The following is a 25,054-nucleotide window of genomic DNA, read 5'->3' on the forward strand; positions in this document are numbered from 1 at the left end:
GACATTGCTGGCACGAGCAAATCATCGGCTAGAAGTGCGAGATGAGAAAAGGTCAAGTTCAACAAGTGCACCCCTCAAGGCCAAGCAAACGACAAAAGGCAAAAAGAGAAAGGAAGTTCCCCTCCTCGGTGCTCAGCCCAAACAATCGATCCCACCACTCAAAGTGTTTAATGTTCCCAAGGTATACCAGGGAACATGGTGGTTTCGATATGGAAGAAGCTGCTAGCCTAGCGGCTGCCTGTAAAGTTTCCGTGGAGGAATTGCTACTTGCAGCAGATGCTGCACTACCCACTTGCTTGATATAGCTCCTAAATTTGTCTACGGGGCCGACTTGGTCAGCGAGAGCAGCTGCATAAACTACCAACACATATGCGGAATTTGCATCGGTGGTACCTTGATGCATGCAAGGAGAAAAAATGTACATCGTGGCGAGTATACCATGGGAATATTACTACCGAAAGGAGGAGATCCATATTGAGATGAATGAACTCGCAGTTATTCAATCTAGAAGCCCTCGACAAATCTCTCATGAGTTGCTATTGCTTGTAAGTTGTTAACTACATATAAGTTCATTTTCATTCAGTTCATGTTCGTTTTCATTGCATATATATACTCATTATATCTTATGGGTTCTCTTTTGCAGATGAAGATCGGTGAGTGCAAAAGTAATAATATTATCAATGTTGGGTTTGTTGACCCAGATAAAATACATGTTGAAACGGTGAAGCATAAACGCGAAGAAACGGGGGGAAACCTACTAAGGTTTTTGGGGCAGCAATATTTCTGTGATTCAATATTGTTTCCTTACAACTACGAGTGAGAGTCTTAATGATCTTTTATATATGCACATTCAATTTTTCTTACTCGATGTTAAGTGTAATTCTGACGTATATGCATAACATGTGCAGCTTCCACTTTGGATTCTACTAGACATTCAACCTTGATAAGGGAATAGTTGAAGTAAAAGACCCATCGAGTAGAGGCCTGGACGGGTTCCAGGACTTGCAAGTTGCTCCAAGTGTAATTTCCTTCATCGCCGCGCTTTATCTTTCGTGAGATATCAATTAATTATCCACTCATTCAATCATTCTTTTGCATGGCAGGGCTTGGCAAGCTTTGAAGAATGTTCATAAGGAGATTACCTTTGCAAAGAAGCTAACATTTAATCCTGTACCGTGCCCCCAGCAGCCACAAGGGACGAATCTATGTGGATACTACGTTTGCGAGTCCATTCGCATGTTAACCACTCGAGAAGCGAACAGAAATAAATTCGACGTAAGCAATAACATTCACAACTTTATTTATTATCATCAATATTTCGTTATCAAGACTGATATAGTCATACTCATCTCATTTTCGTATATAGGTCGACTTCATGCGGGACAGACTCCAACCAAAGGAACACGCACTAGGAATCGCGGAGGAACTGGCGGGACTTTTGGTTAGAGAAGTAATAAACAACAAAGGCTTGTTTAGTCCAGATAGTTGTTCTACCTCCAAATAGACGGTCGTTAGTACCGTTTGTCGATCGTGAGCTCCATGTATATATGTAGGGAACCTACGAATATGTGTAAGGGGAATCGACTTCTGCTTCCAATCTTTGTTTGATCGATCTATATATATATAATGAATGAATGTGTACAACTTCTAGTAGCGTACAAATATATGCAACTTTTATTTTCGGACGAAAAAAATGAAATAACAAAGTGTCGGTGGCGGGGGAGGTCTTGCACCCTCAAACCCTAAAGCGAAGCGTTGTGCGCGCGCCACGTAGAGGGCCTTTTGTCGCGGGTGGTAATACCGCCCGCGACAAAAGGGCTTTGTGCCTGCGCGCTTCGCTGCTGCCACGTGGTGGACCTTATGTCGCGGGTCGTAAGTGACCCGGGATAAAAGGCCACCCTTTTATCGCGCCTTGCTTGTCGCGGCTGGCCGCCCGCGACAAAAGGCCCTAACCACCCGGATCAAAAGGCCTGTTTTCCACTAGTGTGATTCTGCATACGTCTATTGTTTTTTTTTTTTGCGGGTACATACGTGTATAGTTATTAACATCACATTCACACTCCATAGCATTGTGATTAGTTTAATCTCCTCGTGGTCATTGCCGTCGACAACGGCACAGCTGTTCAAACGTACGCGTCGTTGTCCCTCTTCATGAATCACGAGCTCTTGCGTCCCGTGCTCAGCTATCGTCGTTGACCTATCGATCGAGGCCGATTTGGGAACAGCAGACTACAGACTAGCAATGCCGTTTCCAGTATATAGGTAGCACATGTCGCCCAGAGTTAATAAGCACGCTGAAACAGAGGAGCGACAGGGAGAGAGAGTTAAAGAAAGGAGCTTGATATGGAAGCCGCGGCGGATCAAGGAGTTCCCGGAGGCAATGGCGAAGCTCTGACGTTGCCGCCGCCGCTGCCGCTGGGGGTGCGGCTCCAGGTGGGCGGGCTCACGGTCGCCATCGACGCCGTGGAGCGCCGCGACGGCACCGTCAACCGCTGCCTCTACTCGGTGATCGACCGCCTCCTGAGCGCGCGCGCCAATCCGCGCCCGGACAGCTCCGGCGTGCGCTCCTACGACTTCACCATCGACGCCTCCCGCGGCATCTGGGCGCGCGTCTTCGCCCCCGTAGCCGCCGCGGCGCCGCTGCCCGTCATCGTCTACTACCACGGCGGCGGCTTCGCGCTCTTCTCCCCGGCCATCGGGCCCTTCAACGGCGTGTGCCGCCGCTTCTGCAGCCAGATCGGCGCCGTGGTCGTGTCCGTCAACTACCGGCTCGCCCCGGAGCACCGGTACCCCGCGGCGTACGACGACGGCGTCGACGCGCTCCGCTTCATCGACGACGCCGGCGCCGTCCCTGGCCTCGGCGACGACGTGCCCGTAGACCTATCCAGCTGCTTTCTCGCCGGGGAGAGCGCCGGCGGGAACATCGTCCACCACGTCGCCAACCGCTGGGCCGCCGAGCACCAGCCCTCCGCCAAGTCCGTCCGCCTCGCCGGGATCTTCCCCGTGCAGCCCTACTTCGGCGGCGAGGAGAGGACGGAGTCGGAGCTCAGGCTGGAGGGCGTGGCGCCGGTGGTGAACTTCGAGCGCTCCGACTTCTCGTGGAAGGCGTTCCTGCCCGTGGGCGCCACCCGCGACCACCCGGCGGCGCATGTGACCGACGAGAACGCCGAGCTGGCCGAGGCCTTCCCGCCCACGATGGTGGTGGTTGGCGGGTTTGACCCGCTGCAGGACTGGCAGCGCCGGTATGCCGACGTGCTGCGGCGGAAGGGGAAGAAGGTCCAGGTGGCGGAGTACCCTGACGGCTTCCACGGGTTCTACGGCTTCCCGGAGCTCCCCGACGCCGGCAAGGTCCTGCAGGAGATGAAGGCCTTCGTGGACAGCAACCGGACGGCGCCGAAATCCACCACGCCATGAGGAAGAAGCTGAGAAAACCAATGGTTGGTGTGATCGTCGGTGCCATTGCAAACTGTAGAACGTGTGTGCATGCATGGAAAATGTGGAAACGGGATAATATTTGAATTTTTTCACCTGTTTATATTTGATTTGTTAATCTGATCATGATGTACTAGTGTGGTGTGCCATACTGCCTTGTGAGTTCTGAGCTGTGAGCCCGTGACCGGTTTGGCCGGCCGTTGCGTGTTTAAATCAAGAGATGTGATTATGGAAAATGATTGTATCCCCCAGGGGATCTCGCTTCCTTCCCAACCTCCGCGGACGCGGCTTGCCTGCGCCCAAGCGGTGCGCCCATCTGTGCTCCCGTGAGGCGTGGCGTCCATCTAACGGCTCCACAAACATCGGCCCCCGTTCCTACTTTTTGGCAGGAAAAAGAAATCGTGAAACGCGAATACGCTGAAACCCACCCCGGCCATGATACTCGCACCTACTGATACGAACACGCTGTGCGCGAAGCCCGACCACGATCAGGAGGCGTCAACGGAACGTGGGCGTCGTCAATGTCACGGAGCGTGGGCGTCGCCCGCCGCCGCCCTGTCCGACTTCAGCCTCACCGTGTCGACCCTGAACAATGCGCCGCCCGGCAGCATGGAGTGGGAGAATATCAGAATGACGGCAAGTTCCGCGCGGCCGACCTCTGGGCCCACTCCGTCTCCGGCTACGAGCACCTCCCACATGTTCCGCCGGAGTACCCCGTCGTGAGCATGGACGACCCCGACGGCCTTTTCTTGCCGGTGAGCAAGGGACGCTATGCAGGCTTCCCGCCGCCGCCGACCACATAGTGTGGCTAGTCGAAGTTGACACAACAGGGCGCAAGGTGGTAAGTTCAGTCGCCCGCTACATCCCGGCGTCACTCGGGCACGCGGTACATCAATCCAAGAGGAAATAGCCATCCCAAGATCGTCCTCGGCAAGGTCTGCGCCTTCGGCCACATCAGCTCGGTGCGCTCCCGGAATTCCAGGACAACAACTCCTCTCCTCTCCTCGATAAGTAAAAGTCAAAGTCTAAGTCACACGCGCTCTCCGCACGCGGTCTTTGGCGATGTCCTTCTACTTATAGAGGAGCTAGGCTGGTTTGAAAATATTTGCCGCGAAACTAGAAGCGGGAAAAAGGTATGATGAGATTTCGCTTGGTTACTACTCTCCATCCGTTTCGTTCCTTCATGGCAAGGATGGATAGATGGACGGCAGGGATGAGTATAGCACACGGATTGCTGACATGGCGCTTCTCACCAAACAAGGAAACCAAGAGGCGTATCCCTAATTAATAGGTATAGTCAATCAATCCAGTTGACTAATCACCGCATGAACGGCTCGTTTTCCTGGGCCAGATGGGACTAAGATTCACCATTTTGCATGCCCGGATCGGAGGGACTGCTTTTAGAATTCACGAATTTTTCTTCTCACCGTAATACTCTATTCTTTTCCTAAATTTCAAATACTAGTTTCCCTCTTTAAGGCTACAAATCCCGTAACTGCAGGAACATATATCTTGTTACGTCTGGCTAGGTAAACAGAAAACAAAGATCTGCTTTTCGTTTTTTCGTATTGAGTGATCCAATTAAATAAGCTTATATTAGACTATTTTGTCCTCATTTTGTTTCAGAGAAAAAGACAGAGAGAGAGATAGACAGAAGAATATGCGAGTACGACTAAATCAGTTGTTATGGGTGTAGATTGACCCATCTCTAGCTGCATGCTCAACTCATGTGCTAGCTTAGATCGACCTTATCTTATATACTCAACCAAAAAAACCAACGCCGAGCTGAATGTGCATCCTGGCCGCGAAATCCATCCACCACGTATGTAGCATTCATCCATGCTATGCAGTCTCTCATTTGGTAGATCAAACAATCCATCCACCACATACGTAGCAATCATCCATGCTCTGCAATCTCTCATTTGGTAGATCAATCATACAATTGGGTACCTACAAATGGCCTCCATCAACTCATGGTTACCATGAGAATATAAACTCTCTGAATTTCTTTGAGTTCTTATCATGGTTGCTGATCGCACAGGTTCATTTTGGCTATGCATAGGAAAATTACGAAAGGATGGACAATATACAATAATCCAAATAATAGTTAACTTCTCGTAGCTGCAGCATACACAGGTATAGGTAGTACCAGACACGTATGATTTGCTACGAATTTTGAAGATAATGCTTCGCCAACAGTTTCATTTTTACATACATAGAATTAGCACTCCACTCATATTTCAGTACCAATTCCATGCCATTACAAGAATAGTTCAAAACAACAATGTAAAACTTCTTATGACTTAACGATTGCTGATCAATCCTAGCAGCGAAACCAACATAATCCAAAATCACCGCACCAGGCATCTAGATGTGCGCTTCTTCCTTCTCCAATCCATGGCTCCACCTTGCTGATAGCATCGGCTGATTGAGCATGCAGTCCAAACCATAGGGAGGAACCACATGAAACTGAAGGCTGCAACCAACGCATCACCAAGGAGACAATATCCAGATTCTTGCATTCTGATCATAGCACCTACTTAGGAAGTTATGCTGTTACTTCACTTGGTATCCCAGAGAAGCATCCAATAAGAACCTCAGATATGATGATTACAAAAAGAATAAGTAACCATCCGAATGAAGCAATGCAAGGTTAAATCTGGTCTATCCGTCTATCTGCCATCCTTGGTGAAAAAACCTCAGACACTACCTGCATAAAGCAATACACTTGGAATTAAGAAGACATTTCATATTATAGAACTTACTTTCCTCACATACAGCATAGCTAGTTCTCGTTCGTGAAACTATAAGATACAAATACATCGACATGTATGTATATACCTTAAGAATTCGTATTTAGATTCAAAACCATCTAATCTCTGTTTGCAGGCTGGAAGACATTGTACCCAGATAAGACACTGGAGGACTTGCAGGTGTGCGATAGTTCAAACTACTCGAAGACCGGGTGAACTGGATCTGGGGAACTTGTCAACACGAAGGTGGACAGATTTTGGCAGTCCGCCTTCACAAACATGATCGCCCTGTAGTACATCTTGGCCTCGCTGAGGGTGCCCTACCAAGAGAAAGAGAACATCTCAATGACCAGATAACATAAGGCACAAATTAAAATACATGTACTCCAAAATGAAGCAAGGGGCACATAGTTAAGCATACCTGACAAAGATGAAGGAAGTAAGTACAAAAAATCACAGAGCACTTGGTAAGTTGGTAGCCACATAACCAAAGGGTGAACCAGTATCTCATCAGACTCCGGAAAGCTTGTAGCCGAGGTTGAGCATCACGGCCGCCACACCGAGGAGGTAGTCGAAGCCAGGGGCCACCCAAGCCTAACCCAAGAGGGGAGCGGGAAGCATCGGCAAGCCCAAGAATAGCACCACCACCATCAACGCACCACATAGCCAGACCGCAAGAGGGCCTACAAACATACATGTTTCAGCAAAATATAAGTAAACACAATGTCCACAAACAAGCTTTTCTTCAGTGAAACAGATTTCCATCAAAAAAATACAGTACTAGTTCAACATTTTGAAACAACAAAGGCAATGGCAAAACATATTCAGCGTCATCAGCAAAAGCATCTCTGTCCACAGACCCTAAGTGCATGAGTCTTCAACTCAGGCCGCACATAGCCCTCCCAGTGGGGCACCTGCATGTAGCAGTTCATCATCGTTAATTCAACAAAAAAAAGGTGCTGGATGTTAACAACTAGAATGCATATAAAAAGCTGGACTAACCAAGGTATGATTGTCACATGCTGCATACCAGGGTAACAGTGTCCCATGTCTTCCAAGGAGTCACCAGTAGCATGTGTCGCTCTTGCATCTCAAAAATTGCTTTGCCGACAACACAAGCAGACAAGGGTAGAAAGACACTAGCCGCTCTGCCCTTCACTTATCATATTATTCAACCTGTAGGGGAATCACATCAATAATTGCCCAGGTATGACAAGATCAAGCGGATGACTGGCTCTGCCCTGCGCTTCTTGGGTCTTTCATGCCAGCCGGAAATTAGAAATACATCTTACCTGATCTGATTTGTGGATGTTTGGTATGTGCTTGCTGGAGCAGAAATGCCCAGACCACTCACCACGGCTGGGCTAGGTGTAGATTTTCTTCAGCTTGTTGTTTTCTGTGAATCTCAACAACAAAAACATGACACCGGTCAATTAACTTTGCTATAACTTTACTTCATTTTCTCAATTCCATTATCCAACTTCAAGAATACAAACCATAATAGTGTATACAACCATCATAAGCTTTTATCGCCTTGGTTGGTGAGGACAAGGCAGACCTTGCCGTTGTTTGGGTCGAGTTGTCCTCATCAGCATTCCCGAGGCCCCTGGCATCATAACGGAGCCGCATCTCCAGGAAGGTGCAGGCTTCTAGCCCGGGTGCACGCTAGCAGACGCAGCTCGGGGAGGCTGGTGCTGCATAAATACAACTAACACCACACCGCCTGACTAATAGAAGCAACCCGAGGAGCTCAGCGGGAGGGGGTTGTAGTCTAGACCATTAAGAAGAAGAACTAAATTTTAGATGGACAGACAAAGGATTGACATCAGTACAACCAAATAATAAGAAAAAAGGTCCAAAAGTAGTAACTCATATCGGCATATATGAGAAAATTATCAGACACAGGATACAAAAAATTAGTGTCACTATAGTTTGGAGGATTTCACTAGCCGTAACTACCATATAGGCCATACCGCGCCAATAAAACATTCAGAAGGAAGCAAATATCATCAGTCTACAAGCTTTAACAAAAATATCAGGAATATTCTGCAAGGAAAAGGGACAAACTACATAAACAGCGGCATTATGTATCTACTCGTAGGGTACAGTTTCTTCCATTCTCATGACCTACTATTGTACTGGTACGATGGACTTGACCATCATTCTAACTCACTTACTGCACTGATGTGCTTCATATCTAGCTAGCACATGTAGCTCAAACATGTACTGATGTTCATGTGTAGAATAAGAAGAATCATATAATAGCCTGTTAATACATACATCAAACATGCCAGGTGGAGATGACATGGTTTTCATGCTATGTTCGTTGGCATCGGTTAAACAGAGAAAATAAATACCACCAAAGTGGTAGCAGAACGAACCAAAAACAAAGATACTCATGTGAGTAAACCATGGACATCAAAAGCTATAGAACGTGGAAACCTAGAAAAAAACGGCATACTATTTGCTTCAAGAAAACAAAACAATCTGCTTGAACAAATATTCTTCATCACAAGGAAAGGGACATTCCAATATATCAAATTTCAATTGTTGTGATCATTCATCCATTACCCAGCAATCAGAAATACTTACATGCATGTCATGATGCAACAGGTCTGGTCAGGTTGGAACCTGTTACTGGACCGGTGGACCTTTAGACCAATTTGAGGTTCCAGGTTTGGACCGGACCTAGTTTATTAGGGTAGCGGGTAAACCCAGGTTCGGCCCTTTTGAGAGCTACTACTGCGTCTGCGTGACTTTGCTTGTGGTGAATGGCTGCTACTGCTGCTTGATGGCGCTGCTGTTTGTAGTTAGAAGCGGATCAGGAAATCAACACATAACTCTTCTCTCTTTAATTTCACACAAGAAATCACTGATTGAGTACTGAACTGAATTAGAAAATTGTTGGAAAAAAGCAAATAATTTCTTAACGAATTTGCCAATCCGCAGACCAAAAGGGATCAATCAAGAATAGCTAATATCAGCTACTAGTACTGTTTATTTTTTGAAAGAACTAGTACCGCTACTAAGTTCACTAAGTTCTCAGGGAAACACTGAATCAGTTGGCCATCAAACACTCGAATTGAACTGGCGATGGCAAAACCATAGCGGAGAAGAAAAATTAAGGGCTGGAGACTGAGACGGCGACACACTCACACATGATCAGAAACAATGTTGCCAAAGCCCCTAGCTACGAAGCTTGCAATCCTCAAGTTCTTGCTGCAAGTACCTTTGCTTCGTCTGTTTCAAATCGGAGGGGAGAGGCCGAGGGTGGAGAGGCTGGCACGGGGTGGAGGGTAGCCGCCGCCACCCCGGTCTTGCCGAAGCTGTCTAGGTAGCGGAGGAACTCGAGCACGTTCACGCCGTTGCACTGGCGCATCTACAGCGGCGGGTGGTGTGTTCCCCGGCTTCGAGCAGTTCCGGCGGCCGGCGGATTAACCTCTTTTGGAAGGTTGCCCGCTCCTGCGGTGGCGCGACGACCGGATGGAAGGGAACAACTTGCTTTACCCCCGACGAGTTGGTTCCGGCAGCTTGCCCGCTCCTGCGGCGGCGCGGGGTCGGCCGTCTGCCCGGTGTCGAGACTCGAGGAAAGCTCCAGGTGCGGTTCTACCCTAGGTTCGAAGGGATAAGGGTCAATTTGGACCTTAATTTTTTCGGGCCGACCCTTGACCCTGCTGGGAACAAGTTGGAGGTCCAGTCCAGCGGGTCATAGGTCCAACCCGGACCATCTGCATCTATACATGCATGCACCTATGTATCTACTACTTGAAGAAGTAACAGTAAGACCACAACCTCAGAAGTATCTCCAACTTAATCAATAGTGCAACCAAATTTGATAGCACAACTCTTCTTGTAAGATTGATATCACGGTAAGAAAATTGACTTCAGAAACATGAAAAAAAAGTCATTTTCAATCAAACAAAAAATCTTCTTTAAACACCACCAACCAAGAGTCGGCATATTTTTGTTCTAAGCAATGAACAACAAGTATGACACAACACCCATACTCATGAAATGGTCAAGAATTCACAACATGGGCTATATGCATGAACTATCTAGCACTTAAATGATCTGAAAAAATATGCATAGTGCTTGGCTCAACCCAGAACACCATGCAGAACAACACTTGATAGCATGACAACAATTGATTCAGCACAACAAAATGAAATTGAACTTTGGGGTGCCCATGTCAACGAGCTCCCAGATAGAGGTGTCGAGGTCGTCTTGTAAAAAAAGGTCACACTATCATTTATTCCTCTTCGTTATACACAAACAAGAACAAAATATGGCCAGCAAAAGGAAACACTAGAAAATAAGTAGGCACTGTTTTATGTGCAAACATCCAACTTTTGAGATAAGAAGCAGCACACTAACATCGATAAGGACATAACTGAGTTCATCATTACAAGAGGTGATGGATGTTAGCAACCAGAATGCATATAAAAGATGGGACTAACCCAGGTAATGATTGTCTCACATGCTGCATACCAGGATTCTCTTTTATTGTAGCCCAAACAGTGTCCCTTGTCTTCCAAGGAGTCACCAGTAGCATGTGTCCCTCTTCAATCTCAAAACTTGATTTGCCGACAACATAGGCAGACAAGGATAGCAACACACTAGCCGCTATGCCCTTCACTTATCAGATTCTTCAAACTGCAGGGCGAAACACATCAACAATTGCCCAGGTATGACAACATCAAGCGGATGACTGGCTTGGTCCTGCGCTTCTTGGGTCTTTCATGCCAGCCAGAATTTAGAAGTACATCTTACCCGATCTAAGTTGCGGATGTTTGGTATGTGCTTGCTGGAGGAGGAATGCTCAGACCACTCACCACGACTGTGCTAGGCGTAGATTTGCTTCAGCTTGTTGTTGTCGGTGAATCTCAACTACAAAAACATGGCACCGGTCAATTAACTTTGCAAGTGAAACATACACATTAGGGTATAAATTTACTTCATTTTTTGAATTCCACTATTAAACTTGAAGAATACAAACCATAATAGTGTATACAACAATCATAGTGTATATAAAAAATATAAGCTTTTATATGTACTAAATAGCACTAGAACTGAAAGTTGAGGACACCTCGCTGATGATATTATCATATCTCGCAGAGCCGCAGAAGTATTGTTCATCTTAGCTCCAGAGACAGGCCGCACTGAATCGCATATTCATTGGAGATGCTGGCCAGGCTTGTCCATTGTGATGCTGCTACATCAAGGACTCTCCCTTCCACCAACACCACGGCAATCCACCGATCGCTCCAAGAACAAGGTTCGGTCAGCGTCTCGGCCATCCGTCACCTGCATGCGCGACAACAGACCAAGAAGCAGATCAAATTTTCTTTCTATATGAGCATGCATAGACTAGATTGTTCTTTACATCATACCAAATATGCTAATGACAGCAACAAGAGGCTTTCTTTCTTTTTTTAGAATATGAGTGACACTCCAAAGTCAAACACTACTATGAGTTGATAATTTAACATGTGGCCAGACGAACTGGATTTTGTTACGTAAGGAAACGGAATATCAAGAAGGCATGGCTCAATACAAATTTTCCTGAATAAGAACCTCAGAGTTTGCACTGACTGTCACTCTGCTATCAAACTTTATCACTCGATTGTTTCTGCTGGTAGAATGAACGAGTGGTCGGCATCGTCCGTCTCTGCTAGCATTTTTCTTGGAAATACTCTGAAGCTGATGTCCTATTTCTCCTAACAATTTCTGTATGAATGGAAAAAGAGGGCAGACATTAGTTAACAGAGAAAAAAATACCACCAAAGTGGTAGCAGAACTAACCAAAAAAAAAGCCACCCCAGTGAGTAAACCATGTACATCAAAAGCAATAGAACGTGGAAACCTAGAAAAAACACACGGCATACTATTTGCTTCAACGAAACCAAATAATCTGCTCGAACAAATACTGATGCAAAGCAACAAAATAACAAACTAAATTTCATGTTCTTCATCACAAGGAAATGGACATATTCCAATATATCAAAATTTCGATTGCTGTGATCATTCATCCATTACCAGCAAACAGGAACACTTACATGCATGCCAATATGTATCTACTAGTCAAGTAACAATAAGACGACAACAACAGAAGTATCTCCAACTTAATCAATAGTGCAAACAAATTTGATAGCGCAACTCTTCTTATAAGATTGATAGCATAGTAAGGAAAATGACTTTAGAAACATGAAAAAATAGTCATTTTCAATCAAACCAAAAATCTTGTTTAAAAACACCACCAACCAAGAGTATGCATATTGTTGTTCTAAGCAATGAACAACCAAGTATGAGAAAACACAAGTACCCATGAAATGGTCAAGAATTCACAACATGGGCTATATGCATGAATTATATAGCTCTTAAATGATCTGCAAAAATATGCATAGTGCTTGGCTCGACCCAGAACACCATGCAGAATAGTGCGTACTTGATAGCATGACAACAACTGATTCAGAACAACTAAAAGAAATTTAACTTTAGGGTGCCCATGTCAACGAGCTCCTAGACAGAGGTGTCGAGGTCATCTTGTCAAAAAAGGTCATGCTATCATTTAGTCCTCCTCGTTATACACAAACAAGAATAAAACATGACCAACGAAAGCAAAAACTAGAAAATAAGTAGACAGTGTTTTATGTGCAAAACATCCAACTTTTGAGATAAGAAGCAGCACACTTGCATCGTTAAGGACATAACTGAGTTCATCATTACAAGACAACCTTGTGTTCACTCCCAAAAGAACAACCACTTCGATCTAGTAGTTCAGATCAGCTACTACAATTGCACACCAGCAAACAGAAGCTCCACAGTCTGGTTTAAGAAGAACACCGGCTACATGTTTAGACCACTGTGAAATATGTTTCCTAAAACTTCATTACTGGTTAAAATAGAATAGCTACATGAAAGTATTATTTTCACAGGCTACATGCACGGGGGTATGCAAGCATTCAGTATAGAATGCTAACAGTGGGCTTTGAGAAAGAAGTCTGAGAAAAAGTGACTTTATCATGACATGTAGTCATGTACCTGCAACTACAAACATCTAAATCTGGACAGGGGTGTTTAATTCAATCTAGGCAATTGTGTGTGCATACCTATGAATCATCGTCTTGGTTGGTGAGGACGAGGCAGAACTTGCCGCACTTGGCGCCGAGGCTGGAGTTGTCCTCACCAACATTGCAGAGACCCTGGAGTGGTGTTCGGCATTAGGTTGGAGCTACATCTCCAGGCGGACGACTTTGACTTCAAGGCAGATGAATCAGAGGCTCAAGCTTGCATTCCAAATGTATAGACTCAACCTCCATACTGTTCAGACTACTAGATCCTCAATTTTCAAAGGAGAATGCCTTGCGGCATAGAACCTGAACACACATAATTGACAAGTTAGATACATGCGATGACTACTACTACCTCCGTCCCGGTTTATAGGTCTTGCGTGTATCTCTAGATCATTAATTTAATCAACATGACATATTGGGATACGCGTAGGCCCTGTAAACCGGGACGGAGGGAGTAGAAGAACATTGTTTGAATGCTTGCATGGTCATGTCGTCACTTACACTTTCGAGCATCTGTCATCAAAAAACACGAGAAAGAGCTGCCTTCCGGCGTATTGCAGCTCACCAATTCCATCTTCCCATTGAGTTTGATGCTTTCGTCTCTTACAGGTGGCCACTCCTAACAAGCAAGACATATATCATAACTAAGAAAAAATCATCGTACACATATCAAATCTCGATAACGAGAGCTCAAATACAAGAAATGTAAATTGAATGAGCGGGTGAGTTGAAACAAAAAGTATGTCTTTGACATATTCATTGGCATGTCCAGAAAAACATCTAGGGAGATTGGCAATATGAATAACAATGGTAACGACAAGTCCTATGCCATTTTTGTTTCATGCAAGTGGATAAACACACTTGTACTGTTCTTGCATTAATTCATTCATATCCCAGCAAGCAAAAACACTTAACAAAACATGCATGGCAATATGTATCTACACTTTGAACCAAAACAGGGATAATCTCATATTTACAAAACATAGTAGTACTTTGTTTCCTTAGAATATATAATTCCAAGCATTGTAGCAAATAAATTGCATTCGACCAAGTGGTTTCAACCCAATATTCACATGCTAGGATAGAAGTCAAATTGATCTTCACATGTTGTGGGATGTAGAATAGAAACATAATACACAAATATACTCCCAGCAATGCATGCCTGGCTCTGAAGCCAAATGGCGGGTGCATTGTAATGAAAGAAACAAATACATAACATGCATATAGACTTTTCAGATTCACTCATGCATACAAATTGGAAGTGGTCTTACTCTGAATCCCTCTATCAGCAAACCTTGTGCCCCAATCAAATCCCTGAGGTATTAGACGAGATTTTGACCCCTTTAAACACCTGAAGCACAAGTAGTCCCATGTCAAATTCACGAACCAAATCAACATGAAAAATAGGGAAAAGACACAAGCCGGAGGTAGGGTGTGGTGTACCTGGGTTTCGACGTGGAGCACATCGAGGAACAATCTGAGCAGTACTTGACACATGTTTACATGAATCCCACCCAACATAACTTTAGCCTTTGTACCGACAATGTGCACCTAAAAGGACAAAGTTATATTTCACTTATTTCAGAAAATGATGAATCAAATGAACACGATACAATGTTTTTTTTAACTCGGTATAGAAATCTAAAAAGAGGACACTAATCTAGTTCCGGGAAAGTTGAGCCGGCTTGTCATAATATAAAACCCATACATCTCTCAAATTTATGACGAGACTAAGCAAATGACATTCACATGAGCAAAACTGCATATGACGTATTACTCATAATCCGGCACACGTTACTTCAATATGATGCCAAAATTGTTCCAAAAGAAATGACAAATGACACAAACATGATGATTAAAATCAGTTTAGGCATCCATTTGCTGTTGCAAACATGACAGTCTTGTGGGTTGAATCAGGAACCTATTCAAAATTTCACTCTGAGATAAGAACAACTTCAATACCCACCAGACCGTCTCAAAATTTAACTAGGACTATTTACAGGTCAAATAAGGTGCAGAGCACAAAACACCAGTGAGAGGGAGAAAATAAAATCACTGAACTAGGAACGGAGCAACTACTAAAATCACTGAACTAGGAACAGAGCAACCCCAGATTAAACCATAAACAACACTAATTAGAGGGAGAAGATAGATTTTAAACCATAAACAACACTAATTAGAGGGAGAAGATAGATTTTCCATCAGACAGTTAAATAATGAGGAATGGATAATCCTTTCTTGATACTTCCTCACAAACTTCTCTCGGAAATCTAAAGATATTGCACAAGTGACAACATGTCAAAGCATTTCGGCCAAACATTAACTACAAAGAAGACATATCATTTTGATTATTTCTTGTTTCAGACTATCCAAATAGAGCTCACTATATGATGAAAGACTATTACACTAGATAACGATGGAAACAAAAGCGATAACACTATATAGGAATTTTACTGGAATAAAAAAAATTCTAATTGCACAAGATTATGCACATATGCCAATCAGGGACCACAGACTGAAAATCTGACGTTGAATAGCAATTAAAATTGACTTCAACTGCTAGAGAGCTACATGGATGAAGTACTTGATGTTTTCTTCTTCACCAAGAAAGCAACAACACACAAAGACAAGAAATTGGGTTAACAATTGAATGTTAAAAAAAAGAGTTCCTATTTCCTCAAGATGATACATACGAAAGGCAACATTAATCGAGGCAACACAATAATATCCAGCCAACAACAAAAGTAAGTAACCATTGACACCAGGTTACACAAATCCAACACTTCAATCAATAATTGAAGTTTAGTTTTCATGTTGGAATCCAACTGAACCATGTTATAGCACGATGCAAAACGACAAATTTGCAAAGCCAGCCAACCACAAGACAGTAAAGCCATTTCTTTCCAATCGTGAAGCCCACAATGTGGAATCAACCCATAGGCCCAGCCCAACTAAAACAGCAGCATGACTGTCGATGCACATGTAGTGAATCGGTCTAATATAGAAACAACTGGTAGTAAGGGAACACCACCACAAGAGTAAAATTACCTAATTCATATCATCATATAACTAGGAACGAAGACACAACCTCATTCATATCTCTAGCTTCAGCCTACTCCTTGGCACACATGTGGAGATGATAAGCTTCTCATTTCATCAGCTGCACGTGCAGGTGCTAATATCCAACATTCAGAAACAATACCGCACATTGTTCACCATCAAAATAGGAATTTCGGAGTGAATAACCAAATGGAATCAAACATCTTTCCCCTGCAAATAGGAATTTCGGCTTAGAACTACCAAAAGAACAAACCTATAAACATAGTCATTTCTTCGATGATGTAAATCTAATGAATTAGAGCCAATCCAGTAACTTAAAAATTGCTTGCCTTATACCGACAGTTCATATCAACTTACAGAGCAAAAAAGCAGTTGTATATTATAAAGCCACTACCGACAGAAAGTATCATATACAGCCAGTAAACAAAAATGGGTGCATACATAAACTAGAAGCTATATGTATACTGCCAGACTAATCTCCATACGGTGAACATGGCAAGTTCTTTGTCATATAACTACAGGCAGCACAAAATAGATAAGAAATCACAGATTTCCATCATTAATCCAACAACAGATCAGCCAAAATGAATCTAGAAATGAGAACATTGCTCAATTCTGCAAGTAAATTACAAGTGGGGTTCTGATTTGCAATTCTTCTGCTACCAAAGATTTCTTTATCAAGATTTCGTTGTACAACATAGCAGCAGATGGAGGAATATATCTCTGCAGTAGGCGGAAAAAATCGATCTTTAAGTGTCTCTGCTGTTTGACAATCGACACCGACAAACAAGCAGAAAAAAGGCTCAAGTCATCATACTATGCAAATCAACATAGGAAAATAGTCGATTGAGGCGCAGAAAATATAGGCTGCTCCATTTACGTGATATTGAACTACCACAGATGACTAACATCAGGCAATGCATATATGAAAAAACAGAATGCAGCACCAGCATGATGTGCTGCTCCAATGATGTGATACCGAGTTACTGCATATAAGAAAACATCAAGCAATGCAAACAGAGACTAGCTAAAAGCATTCATTTAACCGCAGTGTTCCACACAAAAATAAGAACAGGGTATTGCAGCAATTCCAACAAAACCCACTAGCATCAAACCATTATATTGATCCCAAATTGCCAATATCCAACCCACAACATGCCATCAGCTACACAGAAGAAATCCGAACCATAATCTAAAGATATGCAACAGAAGTACACCCATAATCCGAACATTCTTGTAAGTCATCTTGATGTGACATCAAACAAAATGATCGCATGCTGACCATGGATATTGCAAAATTAATTAAAAAGAAAAATCAGTCAGGCATATTAATAAACAGTAGCAACCCAAGAAAAGTACTACAAGCTTTAACAGAACTTCAGATAACGACGCATGATGCTGATAAATACACCTTAGGAGCAACAAATACTACAAAACTGAGGAAACAATTTACAAGTGAACTAAGACATCCACCTATTGAGACAATACAACTAATTCATATGCAGAAACATTAGCATAAACTTCATTGTATTTCCGTAATAACTAACATCCTAGGAACAACAAATCAATAATTAAGCTAAGGAAACCACATTACAAGTTAACCAAGGGATCTATCTATTGAGACAATAGGACACCACCATATGCAGAAGAAACATACGCTGCAACTTCACTGTCTTTTCAGAATACGTAACACATAACACTAACTAGTGTACATCCCTAAGGCCACCGAACTCCTTTTTCCCAGCATAGCAATGTCCCAGCAATCGAAGCAAATATTTCCACAACTGATGGTGAAATCCAATGGGTGAACTTCAACACCAATGGTTGTTGCAAAGATTAATTTAATGCATCCTTTAGTTGTTACGCATGCTAAAATATAGTGGCAAACAAGAAACTTAGTTCGCTGCACACAAAAGTTCGTTCTTAATCTCCATGCTAAGAAAATGAAGCATATCAACAAAAGTAAATATGCTTTGATTTACTTCAAAAGTAGTCCACTGTATATAAAATGTAATGAGGAGCATTCAACAAACAAATATCCAAAGTGGCAATATATATACGATAAAAATATCTATCAAGTGATTTCTTTGAGCTGGAATGTCAAAATATGTATGCACCATAGGCTCTTCTACATTAATATTATGATGTATATAAAAAATCTTTCCAATAGTTTATATTAGAAAGAAATTTGGGTGCTCCAACAAATCTGCACCCAAGATATATGTACAGAGTGCAGAAAAAAATCATGTTTTCATAGACATGATTTTCAACAAAATGAGGAGCGCCAGACAAATATGAATCAGACTCGAGTTAATTCGTAAAATGATTGCAACTAGAAAATTCCATTGAAGCCTGGCCACACAAGTTTGATAAGGAATTGGTGCCCCTGTACTTCGCAACCCAGGATATGTAGCTACATCTGATGTTTACATCTGAAAACCAATTGGTACCATATAAATAGTTATATTCAGCTTTGTCTGATACTGAATAAGAACTGATGCTGTAATAGGACACAGTCCAGAAACTAATACGGCAGTACAACTTGCTGCCAGAGGCAGAGCTGAGAGCTCGCTGCCTCGGCGAACCAACGCAAGCCATCAACTCCTCAACCGCGAGCAGCACGACACAATGCCGCCGTCCGCCGTTGTCGGCAGCTCGCCTTAACTCTCGACTAGTAGCACATAAACAAGAATTAAGCAATCGTATTTACCTAATCATGATGTAACCTTATCCTCATAACACGTGTGACTTGTCCAATTAAGGAGATGGATTCTTGCCTACTATTACTACAGCAAACGCACATCCTAGTCCTATGAATCAGTCAATCAGACATAGGCTCTTATACATCAATATTCCAAAAGTGGCAATATACAATTGTGCAGGTAATGTAAAAGCACAAAAAGCACAATTGACTCGGGCGGCGACCTTCTACTAACGAACGTAATATTAGTACTTAACCGACAGCTAGACATTAGATTAGGATAGGCAAAATACGTTACCATATAGTATCATGCAGCAAATCATAAAATGCGCCAATGTGGGCAGAGGCATAAAAATATATTCTCCCTGGGAGAGGATGTGGCTGTTGCTGTACATGTGCAAGGTGCGCCAGGTTGAGGAAGATGACCTAAAACACAACAGGGACCGCATTATTGGCCTGCTAGTCAAATACAAGGAAAATAATAACAAAAAATGCACAATTAAAGGTAGAAAAATGGGAGGAATCACCTGAGGCACCCTCCAAAACTAGAAATCCTCAAATTCTCCAAAATCTGGAGGAACACAAAGGGTAAAAAATAAGAGGAACGGTTGAAGTTCTGAAAACCAACAGAAACAAAAAGCGAGAATCGACCAAGGGGATATATTTGGAAGCACCTCTGAACATTATTGGGGCCATTGCAAATTAAAGGAAGGGCTTCTCAAAGTTGTAGTTGCTCTTGGCAGGTTCTCCGTCTTGTGGAATGTGACTTGTTTGCTCTCACACACCCTGCATGAGAATAACTAGACATCAGAACTCTGTAGCATAATCTATAGGGGCAAATGAGAAACAATCTTCACTGCACACGTTCAATTTTAATCTCCATGCTAAGTAAATGAAGCATATCAGTAAAAGTAAATTTACTTCAAAAGTAGTGAACTTTATGTAAAATGTAATGAGCATTCAATATACAGAAATCGAAAGTGGCAACAAATGTACTGTGAAAATATCTATCAAGTGATATTGTTGAACTTGAATGTTAAAATATGTATGCAACATAGGCTCTTGCTTGTACATCAATATTTATGATGGATATAAAAATCTTTCCGACGGTTTATATTAGAACCAAATATGAGTCCTCCAATAAATCTGCACCCATGATACATATATAGTGCATAAGATAATATTTTTTTCATGTACACATGGACATGATTTTGAAGAAAGTGAGGAGTGTCTAGCAAATAAGAATCAGACTCGAATCAATTTGCAAAATGATTGCAGCTGAAAAAAATCCATAGAAGCTAGTCCAACAAAATTTTGGTGCCCCTGTACTTGGGCAATCCAGGGTATGTACGTAGCTGCGCCTGCTGTTTACATCTTGTAATATTCATCTTTGACTGAAACTGAATAAGAACTGATACTGGAATCAGACATAGTTCAGAAAGAAACTAATATGGTAGTACGCCTTGCAGCCAGAGGCACGGCTGAGAGCTCGCTGCCTGGGCGGACCAACGCAAGCAAGCCGGCAACACCTCAACCACGAGCAGCGCGGCACCACGCCGCTGTCCGCCGATCTCGGCAGCTCGCCTTAACTCTCGTCTAGCTAGTAGCACATAAACAAGAAGAACAAACCAATCTTGTTTACTGTCCATATTGTCCAGATGTAAACTTAATCGTCAGAGTGTACTAGCTAGACACCACCACATGTGTTGGTTAGAAACCATCCACTGTCCATAAGGGGTGTGCTAACTAATGCAGCTGAGACAAAGTGGCGTAGTACGTAGTATTAGCTATAGCATGTGATATCCTAGTAACACGTATGGATTCTACAATTAAAGAGATGGAGATGGCCGGACTCTTGCCTGATGCAGTAGGCTGGTACAACATCATCTCCAGAGAAAGAGAAGACTCAGCGCCACAGGCCCCCTTGTTGGTCGAGGTAGAGGCGCATCTCCTCGTGCCGGGCCTGACCGCCGGAATCAGGCGCCGTTGCAGAAAATAGAGGCCCCTTTACTCTTCACCTCCTTTCCAGTGGGTAGGGTGTGGAGGAGGCAGGGAGGCAGTGGAGGGTACCAGGTCGTCCGGGAAGAACACCCTGTCATGGAGGCAGCGGGGCGGACAGCACCAGTTCGTCTTCTTTGTTGACGTTGGAGGCGCGCGCGCAGCAGGTCGGCCTCCTTGCCGCCGGCGATGGGGCCAGCCAGCCACACCGCACAGGAGGTCGGGGAGGAGGAGCAGCAGATGCGCGAGGGCGGTCTTGTTCGTCGTCCATGGCGCGCGGCCGGCAAGGCCGGACGGCGCTAGGGTTTGGGCGCTGGAGTGGGATTGAGGGCGTTGGTCCAGGGAGAGAAGACGGCGGGGCTAGGGTGGTCGGCGTTGGTTGGGAACTTGGCCGGCGGCGGAGAAGCGGATTGATGCGAGATGGAGAATGATGGAGATTGATCTCTACCGAATACTTCAATTCCCACTAATTTCTCCTTTCATCTCGGGAATACCCAACGCATTAGCTCTAGCCATATTAAGTCATGGTCACGGTTTAATTGTGAGCAGAGTAGTAAAAACGAGCAAGTACAGTATACATGAAAAAGAGTTCAATTCCATTGCTCCTAAACGCACAAGCACATAAAATGAATATATATGTGGTCTACTCCTTTTCACTCAACTCGTTTGATTCATCCAGAGTACCTACCGTATGTGGTGTCCTGCTCCGGAAAGATCGGTCATGTCTCCGATCATGAATGTAACGAGGCGTAGGCGTCCTACTTCATATATTGGACCCACTACAATAGAATCGGACAATACCGAAATTCGGAATAACATTTGGTATAGGCAGCTGCAAAAATATGCATAAGGCCGACATCGACATGTGGGTGTAAACCAACCAATCTAGTCGGCGGCGGAGAGAGAGAGCTCTGGAATCGTGATGTATAGCGAGGAGAGAAGACGCACACGTGCGAGATGGAGAACATTGTATCCGCCTAGAATGCTATAGATTTATCTTTAGTGCTGAGCTAACCCATGCATCCGTCCACGTAAACCGAATCACACGGCTCAAAAGTTGGCACGTCACTGATCCTAGGTCAAAGCCGCTCCGCCAGTCACAACGCTCATAATTAAATCCTCCTGCTGCCCCGAACTCCCTCCTCCTCCCGTCGCCACCGGCCAAAGCCCCGGCGGCGTGGTGGCGGGGGATCCTATCCTGCTGCATCGGGTAGCGGCTCGGCTTGGTTTCATCTAGGTTTTCGGGGGACGTCGTCGGGATGGTGGAGGCGGCATCGCGTCGAAATAAAAGGGCTGGAGCTCGATCCCCATCTCGGCAAGGCCACTTGTGGCGGCGCCGACGAGCTGCTGCCGCTCTCAGATCTGTGGATCTGGGGAGGTTGGTCTCCCCGGGTGCGGTCGTTCTTCGACCCCGCCGTGGGGTTTGTGTAGTCTGTTCAGGAGTCGGAGGAATGCTGATGCTATTGTCTTCCCCTTGGCCAACCGTGGTGGCGACGGAGAGGAAGGGGATGGCACCACCGTCCCCCTTTTTAGGGTCATGTGTGCTCTTCTGGTGGTCTGCGGTTGCAGCGTCTTGTAGCTCCCTCCGGCCGGCCTTGGTGGCCATGGCGACTGTCAAGGGCGGCGCTAGGTTTTCGGTGCGGGAGTGGGATTTAGGGCGTGGGATGACGGTGGATGTAGCGGATTTGACATGGGGAGAGAAGACAGTGGGGCTAGGGAGGCTGGCGAGCTTCGCGGCTCCGGTGAATGGCTGGGTTGGTTGGGAACTTGATCGGCGGCAGCAGAGAGAGTGAGAGCTCTGGAATCGGGAGAGGGAGGGGAGTGGACGCCTAGAATGCTGGAGTGATGAGCTAACCCACGCTGGGAAGAATAACAACCGTTCAGGTAAACCGAATCACACGGCTCAAAAGTTGGCACGTCATCAGTCATTAATCTAGGAGGTGAGCGGATTGGCTCCTAATTAATCTCTACCTTAATAGTAAATCCCACTAATCTCTCCTTCCACCTCGGGAATACCCAACGCATTGGCTCTAGCCATATTAACTCATGGTCACGGTTTAATTGTGGGGAGAGTAAAAACGAGGCAACTTGTGGGTCATTCGTGACAAGGTAGCACATAAAAAGTTGGGCATCACTAGAAATCGGCTCCCGATTTGTAGCATCATATCGGACGAGTAACCCACCGTAGGATGAAAGTCCATACGTTCGTTGGATGTGAACCGTGGCCCCTGCAAATCTCCAGCTGGGAGTTTCCAAAACTGAAATTAGAAAGTATTAACTATGTGGGCCAACTCTTGTGCGGAGTTTCTGGAATTGATACACCAATTACCCTAATTACGTGACATTTCAACTTTTACAGGTTTTTAGTAAACTAACACCAGTAATAAAATGAGATTCCCTGCAATAAAGTTTGCTTCCTTACGAATAAACTTTAGACTAGTCACAATGCATAGTATCATATAGAAATATCATGTGTATGATACTACTACATGTTACTATCTCCACAATGCATGATATCATATACTAGTATCATAGCCTCTATATATTAATTGTTTTATAGAATCTCAATGCAAATATATGTACAAGATTTACTTGACATTAATTTTTCTAGTAGTATGTGCTATGATACAGTATCTACCTATGATACTAGCACCCTCTCTCTCATCCTTAATTGCACTGCCACATCAGCATTTTGCATGCATGAAATGCATGATACTACCTATGATACTCCCATTGTGGGTAGTCTTAGTTTCCAATGTTATTTGCTGCTACATTAATTACAGTCATGGTGAACTGCTATTTCTTGTGCGAAAATTCCAATTCCCACCAAGAATACTTTGCTTTTTCTTGGCCAACCAAATAGCTTCAAAGATTGGAGATTCTTTTTTCCATCTAGCATTAAAATTCTTGATTGAATAAAATATTTTTTTATTACAACATTGCTTCCAAAAATAGAAAATAATTTTGCTTCCAAAGAAAATACCGTTTGCTTCCCATGTAACAATTACTTGTTTCTCATGACATTCCAAAATAATTATGTTTTGCTTCAAGCAAAATAAATATTCCAACAGATAACAGAATTTGCTTCTAAAAGTAAAATCTATTTACTTTCCATAATAACATATTCTGCTTCCATGTACAACAAGAATGGGTCACGTGATTAGGTCGTCTGGGCATGATGCCACCATTATCCACCTCGATGACGATGTCACATTGGCAGGGGACACACCAGTGGTAGCAACGAAGCACTAGTCAACCTTGCAGGACACACCAAGGAAGTATGTTGTGGTAACATGGGCACTGCCTTGCAGATGGATATTTTCGAGGAAGAGCCTCAATGAGACCGGAGCAATGATGAACAGCGTGAGGTCATCGACGACCTACAACAGCTTCCTCTTGGTTGTGGGTAATCACTATGTAGTGGTAAAACATCTCCTGAAAGTTGCAAAAGTAGATATACGTTTCATGAATGTTTTCAGGTTGCATCGAGAAAAAGCAAATGTAGATAGCATATAAAATTGGGAGCACAAGAAGGTTAGTGGTGAAGTGATTGTTGTTGTTACTAGAAGCATGGCTAGTACCTAGGTATGTTCACAATCCAGGTTATAGCTAATGAAACATACAAAATTAAGTAGGATGGAAGCTTAACAAGAGATGGGTTGAAGCGCCCATTGAGTAGTAACGAAGCATTATTAATTTAGCAATGAAGTATCTAAGGTACATATGGGAATGTAGGTTGAGTAGTTGAAGCTGTAAATGAAACATCTCGGAATAAGAATGAAGCATCATAGGAGATTATCTGAAGCAGTAGAAATAAAATGGAAGTATCGCATAATGTTATTTGAATCATCACGGAAAATTATTCACGGGACAATGTATGTCGCACATAATTTCGAGTTTGAGTAGAAATGAAGCAACACGCATTCAAGTGTACAAGATACATGGATGTGAGTATTAGAAGATCTAATAGGTGGAGGTATTAATTTTATTCTATCTCAACACAATTCATACCATGTAAAAGCATACAAATTCTGAAC

At 43.8% G+C, this 25,054-nt stretch overlaps 1 protein-coding gene and 1 long non-coding RNA gene across 23 annotated transcripts; one reads left to right on the forward strand and one right to left on the reverse strand.

Moving 5' to 3' along the window:
* Positions 1 to 2,196: 2,196 nt before the first annotated feature.
* LOC127331890 (probable carboxylesterase 18) lies at positions 2,197 to 3,601 on the forward strand. The gene has a single exon (XM_051358119.2). The coding sequence runs from the start codon at positions 2,344 to 2,346 to the stop codon at positions 3,412 to 3,414; it is 1,071 nt and encodes a 356-aa protein (XP_051214079.1). The 5' UTR covers positions 2,197 to 2,343; the 3' UTR covers positions 3,415 to 3,601.
* A 1,898-nt stretch (positions 3,602 to 5,499) lies between these two features.
* LOC127331893 (uncharacterized) lies at positions 5,500 to 21,589 on the reverse strand. Of its 22 annotated transcripts, none has more exons than XR_011751543.1 (19): positions 20,879 to 21,587; positions 19,694 to 19,805; positions 19,547 to 19,590; positions 19,318 to 19,445; positions 16,307 to 16,528; positions 14,702 to 14,809; positions 14,530 to 14,609; positions 13,760 to 13,877; positions 13,295 to 13,561; positions 11,760 to 11,912; positions 11,272 to 11,489; positions 10,956 to 11,072; positions 9,415 to 10,838; positions 7,700 to 7,956; positions 7,478 to 7,581; positions 7,188 to 7,361; positions 6,607 to 7,099; positions 6,274 to 6,505; positions 5,500 to 6,142 (listed from the first exon to the last, which is right to left on the reverse strand). It is a non-coding gene; the product is annotated as an uncharacterized lncRNA (long non-coding RNA). The 22 variants fall into 22 exon arrangements; XR_011751545.1 differs by having other exon boundaries at positions 6,607 to 6,868; positions 7,046 to 7,099; positions 7,216 to 7,361; positions 7,478 to 7,956; XR_011751544.1 differs by having other exon boundaries at positions 7,744 to 7,956; positions 20,879 to 21,586.
* Between the last annotated feature and the right edge of the window lie 3,465 nt (positions 21,590 to 25,054).

Source organism: Lolium perenne, chromosome 2, assembly GCF_019359855.2.
Source record: "Lolium perenne isolate Kyuss_39 chromosome 2, Kyuss_2.0, whole genome shotgun sequence".
NCBI lineage: Eukaryota > Viridiplantae > Streptophyta > Magnoliopsida > Poales > Poaceae > Lolium > Lolium perenne.

Coding starts and splice junctions, on each gene's coding strand:
- LOC127331890 (XM_051358119.2), top strand. CDS start 2,344: ATGGAAGCCGCGGCGGATCAAGGAGTTCCCGGAGGCAATGGCGAAGCT.